This window comes from Echeneis naucrates, chromosome 6 (assembly GCF_900963305.1).
Source record: "Echeneis naucrates chromosome 6, fEcheNa1.1, whole genome shotgun sequence".
Lineage (NCBI taxonomy): Eukaryota > Metazoa > Chordata > Actinopteri > Carangiformes > Echeneidae > Echeneis > Echeneis naucrates.
The window spans coordinates 3,774,421-3,780,504 of NC_042516.1; the positions used below are offsets into that span (position 1 = coordinate 3,774,421).

At 42.2% G+C, this 6,084-nt stretch overlaps 1 protein-coding gene across 2 annotated transcripts; it reads left to right on the plus strand.

Moving 5' to 3' along the window:
• The first annotated feature begins 471 nt into the window (after nucleotides 1–471).
• id4 (inhibitor of DNA binding 4) lies at nucleotides 472–5,863 on the plus strand. Of its 2 annotated transcripts, none has more exons than XM_029504437.1 (3): nucleotides 472–1,138; nucleotides 1,672–1,737; nucleotides 4,898–5,863. In XM_029504437.1, exons 1-2 carry the CDS (start codon nucleotides 761–763, stop codon nucleotides 1,717–1,719), a joined length of 426 nt encoding a protein of 141 aa, XP_029360297.1. In that variant the 5' UTR covers nucleotides 472–760; the 3' UTR covers nucleotides 1,720–1,737; nucleotides 4,898–5,863. The 2 variants fall into 2 exon arrangements, with proteins under 2 accessions (XP_029360297.1, XP_029360296.1); XM_029504436.1 differs by lacking the exon at nucleotides 4,898–5,863 and adding an exon at nucleotides 2,535–3,935 and having other exon boundaries at nucleotides 495–1,138.
• Nucleotides 5,864–6,084: the final 221 nt, after the last annotated feature.

Consider the following 6,084-nt stretch of genomic DNA (forward strand, 5'->3'; position numbering starts at 1 on the left):
ATCTAATTTTGCTTTGTTTTCATGTTTTGCGCCGATCTCGACTGTTGATTTGTTTGTCGGTGTGCAGGTGGTTCGGCTCGGGATCATCTGTCACTGCTGGGGCCAGCAGGCTGCAAACGACGCTCTGCGCAATTACGCCCCGATAAACCGCAGCGCTGAACGTGCAGTCCACATTTATATCAATGAGGGGAAATTTGCTCAACGTACTATCACCTGTGACTGGATCAATGAGAAACAATTCTAGATCGGCCCTTTTGCTCTCTTTCCCCACCTCTACTCTTTCTCTCTCTCTCTCTCTCTCTCTCTCACACACACACACACACACCTCCCACAGACAGGCAGCCCACCGCAGAGCACACAGAGTGAGACACGCCTTTTTCTCTGCTCGGTTGTCGGGTTGGTGGGCAACCGGCAGCCGGTGATTGACCAGCTTTCTCTGCCTGATCTGTCAGCCGGCTGGCTTGGCGCCTCCCCTCTCCTCTATAAATGTAGGAAATCTATTCATCCCTTTCCCACTGAGCGTGTCGAAGTGAGAGGAGCTGTGAGGCTCGACGGGATGTTTTGACAGATTAGAATTCCTCTCTTTCTCGCAAATTTCAGGCTGCATTAAAAGTGCCATTTGTCGTATTACAGCGCCGTGGTAATCTCAAATCCCTCTCGCTGCTACAATTGTAATTGTTCGGGTTTGTTTGTTGTTGTTTTTTTTTTTCTATTTTTTTTTTTTTTTTTTTGGCCCTCGTTAGGCGGTTGGTTATCTAAGATGAAGGCTGTTACTCCAGTCCGCCCCCAGGACTCCTCCTCTAGCAGCAACCAGCTCTCCCTGCACTATCTGTCGAAGCAGAGCCTCAACATCGCCCGGTGCAGGATGGAAGAGGAGGAGCTGTTCTGCCTGCAGTACGACATGAACGACTGCTACAGCCGCCTGAAGCGCCTGGTCCCCACCATACCGCAGAACAAGAAAGTCAGCAAAGTGGAGATCCTTCAGCATGTCATAGACTACATCCTGGACCTGCAGCTGGCCCTGGAGACGCACCCTTCTCTCCATAAACAGCAGCCTCAGCAGACCGGGACCTGCCCTCCCCCAGCCTCCAACCCCAGCCGGACACCGTTGACTGTGCTCAACACTGAGCACCACCAGGTAGGCGTCCGTCCCCCGAGACGTCCGTCCCCTCTCCCTTTCCCCGGAACTTACCGGGTATCCCGACTCGCCTCCCTCTCCGCCAGTCGGACTCAGACAAAGCGCGTCATGCCCGTTGTGTGTCATTGTGCTCCCGGTGTCAGAAAACGCCGAGAATAATCTAAGTGTTGTCCGCGTTTTATCACGGCCCCAGACAATCACGCGTAAAAAATGCATTTGGTGTGGGCTAGATTGCGCACTTGATTGTGGGCATTATGATTTGCATGATAATGGCAGTGTGTGTCAGAGGCCCTACCTTGTCCCGGGCTTGGTGAAGTACCTCAGCCTAAAGCCCACTCCACTGCGTACAATAAGAGCAATTTGTTTTTCAATAGGCTATAAGAGAATTTATAATGGGAGATATATCATAATTTATAATTTTCCGCTGCTCTGCTTTATATGATTTATTTTACAGAGGTTTAGGCCGCGGATTTATTCCCTTATCCATGTAGCCAATAAACAATTTATAAAACTGTTTTTCTTGTTTCTTGCAGAGGACGTCAATAGTCAAAAAGCCCGATGACTCAATTTTATGCCGCTGAGACATGGCCACTGCATTGGTAAGTTGACTTCAAATAATATTAGTCATTATTTCAAATGGTGATTATTATTATTATTAACGGTAATACAAGTAGTAGTACTATTGTTGTTGTTGTTGTTGTTGTTGCTGCTGCTGTTCATATTAATAATAAAATAGTACAAAGCACTCGGGGCCTAATCGTAGTCACTGAGGCATCTCTATTAACCTTATTCCTGTAGATTGTGTGTGGTGTAAATTGACAATGTGAGTGCTCTGGGGAGGCCAGGAGATGTCAGACAAAATAATAATTGAGGAACATGAAATTGGCACCAACCTCAGAGGCAGCTGTGCTTTGCGCAATAACTGTCACTTGTGCAGCAATCTTGGAAGAGGAGAGAGGGTTAAAACCTCAGCTTGTCCTCTCTTTTGAGTCGTGTAGATCTGCGCGCACATGCACACATACACACATACACACAGACACTGGCACGCACTTTCCCCTTCTTACTCAATCACTCTCTCTCTCATTCACTCTTTGTATTACTCTGTTCCATTCAACCTCTTGCTCTGATTTGGTTGTGGAATGAATCAGAGCAATAGAACTGATAGTAATTTTCTGAATTTAAATACACCAAGTATTCATCTTGTGTGTCAGACACTCAAATTCTCTCTGAGAGCCTCCGTTGCCTCTCGTCAGCCTTTTCCAAACAGCCTGAGGAGCTCTGTGCTTGTTGTTTGACCTGGTTTGTTTTGGGTTGTTGATCAAGCATGGCCTCTGTTTTGTTGGTGGCGCCAGTCAGTCTGGAGTTCTGCAGCTCACCCCCCCCTTCCCCTCCACAGGTGTGCAGGCTGCACAGAGCTGCTCCAAAGCCAGCAAAGCTTCGCCAGGGACTCACACCCAACTGGAGGCACAATCACAAGGGGATTTCAAAACCGCTGGGAGGAATTAAACCCAAATAAAGTCACTATTCACATAAGCTTTTTTTATTTTGGTTCCACTGAACAAGGAATAACTGTGTAGACATCTCCTTCTTCTTCCTCCTGTTTAAATCGCTCTAATTTTACTTCTTTCCACTTTAAATTTTTTCCATAAGAGTGAAAATGTGGAATTCCCACATGGAGAAGTTTTTGTTGGAAACTCATCTGTCAACAACTATGAAACCTGTTTGTGAATTGTGCTTAAAGAATAGTTAAAAATGACTCCAGTTTAAAGCTTTACTAAACTGCGAAAATCATTGTACAAGTTTTGTACATCTATTGTTTAAAATAGATGATTTGTGTTGAGCAGGGAGTTAATCCCTGGAATCTTGAAATGTTTCATTTTGTAAAGAAGAAAAATTCTGATTCGAGACAATTAAGATTGTACATAAAGAGACACAAATGTTCTATAAAAATATGTGAAAGGAAGACTTATATGTTTAAAATAGATTATTGTAATTATAAGCTATTTTTATTAAAACCTTTTTGTCATGATGTAAATATTGTGTTTCCACGTTATGTTCTGCCAGTAATGTCCTCACATGACGATATCAGTTAACTCTTTGCAGTGTTTTGGAATAGTTGAATATGTAGCATGTCAGGCTCATTGCAGAGATGTTGAATGTGCACTGAAGCAGCCCTCTTTGTGTAGATATGTGGTGGAGTTCAATACAAGTTCTTTTATGATTTGGCCTGCTCAGCTTTCTCTTGAATTGTTTTGTATTCATAAACCACGACAGCTTTGACCTGCTGTGAGCAATGGTCCGGTCTGCTTTTTGATCCGTAGAAAAAAAGGTCTAATCTGAATGTGTCACACACATCTTAAAAAAATATATCTGATCATTGCAGCACTTTTGAAAGTGTTTACAATATAATACATCAAAATCAGTGCAACACAATGTTGGTGTTATATCTGTGCAGTCAGGGGAGTTAACAATGACACCATGAAGTCATGAAACAGGTTATGATATGATGAAATATATGAACGTGAAGAGGCTCTTTTTGGCCAACAGAAAGTTGCATTCAGACAGAATGTCTCTTTAAGTAGATATGAACCGATGACATTGTCAGAGAGTTAGCGGCCATTGTTAATGTATTGAAAAGAAAGCCTTTATTTTTCATGACATTGAACACCGAATTTACCTCACCACCCTCCTGCCAGTGCGAGAGGGCACTTGTACATTATTGTCAGCTGCACTGTCGGACTTGACCTTCACTGGCATGTGAGGAGTTGTCAAAAAAATTAAAAGTTTCCAGGAAGAATTGTGTCGTCTCACGTTTTGTTTCAATGGGCATCTCGTTCTATGGCTTTCAATAGCAGCACCATCATGTGAAATAATGAGGGGAATGAGGGAGGAAACTAATTGTAATGCATTCAGTCACTATGGCCAAAAATAAAGGGTGCACATCAGATATTTGTGTAGTGGGCGTCAGCCACTGAAGGCATTCAAAACTGCTTGACAACATTCAGGGAATGTCTTTTTTATTTTGCTGGCTTTTTTAATTCCGTCAAATACACACACACACACACACAGCCTACTACACGGTTGAATTCTTGTTAAAGTAAGAGCCAGGCGTTTTTTTCCATCTTCATATTCAGAGCAATATATTGTAAATTAACATGGCTCAGGTACAGTTCTTATTGCAAATGATCTATTAAAGAACAATTATTTTCCTTTAGCAGAAAAAAATTGAATTTTCTCCCTCCCATGGAACCTGTAGACTTTAATAGAGATCTCTAATATGATGTAAATAACAAGAGCCCCAAATGTGGCTTTTTTATGGAACATGGAAGAATGCAATGACCCATGTAAGGAAACAAGGAACAAGGAAAGGAAAAAAAGTTGTTCAGAAAACAATTGAAGTGTGGAAGTAGGTGTGGAAATTATTTTTAAAAAAGAAACCAGGTGAGCTGCTGAATCATGGGCCTTCAAATTGTTAATCACAGTCACACACTTAACTGGGCTTCAGGAAGATCAATGGCTATAATATTTTTCAAGAAAAGGCCATGGATTTATTGATAAGTAGTACAATGAGATTGTGAGTGGAAAGCTTAAAACATATCTCATAAAAAAGATTCACTGACTTTCATTTCTCAGGGGTTCATTCTAAAAGTGCTTTGAAATAATAGCAATGTTTATTTTGATGCAATTTATTTCAGCTGTCAAAGAGCATGTCCCATAGCAGCCTCAATTATTAGTTGTTTGTTTGTGTCTGTCCCACAGAGCTGCAACTTCTCCTCACAGACACACTGACCTTTGTTCAGATGACCCCGTATCCACCTGCTGAAGGGGGTAAAGCAGTGGTTTGACACCAGTGATGGTAGCGCCCTGTGGCCACTGGAGACACCTTTCAGACACGCTACTGCCCCGTGGCTGTCGGAGGATATACAGGCCACACAGGCCACCTGCGTGTTTACAGACCACAGGAAGAGAGCCTGGCCTTGCTGCCCTTGGCGAGCATTGTTACCTTGCAATGTGAAGTGTGTTTGGGTGTGTGTGTGTGTGTGTGTGTGTGTGTGTGTGTGTGTGTGTGTGTGCAAGAGAGAGAGAGAAGTGAATTGAAAAAACGTGTTTTAGCACAGGTGGCCATCTTGACGGTGAAATTGTTCTAATTTGATTTTAGATATTCTTGGTGTCACAGTCAGAGAGCACAAGATGACCTTGAGAATTCAGACCTGGCTTCATAGGTTGGTGAAAGAAGTCAAAGTGTACTTATTAAAGTAAATGCTGGTTTCTATTGATACATTCCAAGACATAGTGGCATGAACCAGCTGAACTTGCAAGGATTGCAAGAGATGGATGATTTTATGATCCGAATATTAATAGTGTTAGCAAATAATTAATAATTCCAATAGAATTAGCCACAAATAGGCTTTGCTTTACTTTCCCACCCACATGATTCAGACTTCATGATCATATTAGTAATTTGATCAACTTAATTTTCCCACTGTCCAGCTGTACTTTCCTATTAGCAGGAAATACATTTGGCATTTGATAGTTCAGAGATAATTTACTTTTAAATAGTTTCCACTCATTTAGATGAGGATGCTTTTATTTCAAAATAATTGTGAGTAAATTTGTAGGTTAATATGTAAATTATTTTTACATATTAATTTTGTGCTATTGCATGATGTTAAAGAAATAAATGTTCCTCAGCTGCAGCTGCTGTGCTGCAGTGAGACGACACGAGGCAAGAGACAGCTCTTACACCTCCATGATCTGGACCTACGCTTTCATTCTCTATTAGTCAGCACTGAAACCGCTGCTCTCCTCCGAATGCATTATTCATCTGCACTGCAATTATACTTTGCTGCCCTATATTGACAAACAACTCCTGGTGTTTTGCTGTTAGCCACCACAGTGGTGCCCCATCCTGCATCACTCTAGCATCAGTACCACGGGAGTTTCCA

What these genes read in the sequence shown, in the direction of transcription:
- id4 (XM_029504437.1), top strand. Translation starts at nt 761, where the DNA reads ATGAAGGCTGTTACTCCAGTCCGCCCCCAGGACTCCTCCTCTAGCAGC. An exon ending in TCAACACTGAGCACCACCAG is followed by an intron (nt 1,139 to 1,671) that starts GTAGGCGTCCGT and finishes TGTTTCTTGCAG; the next exon opens with AGGACGTCAATAGTCAAAAA.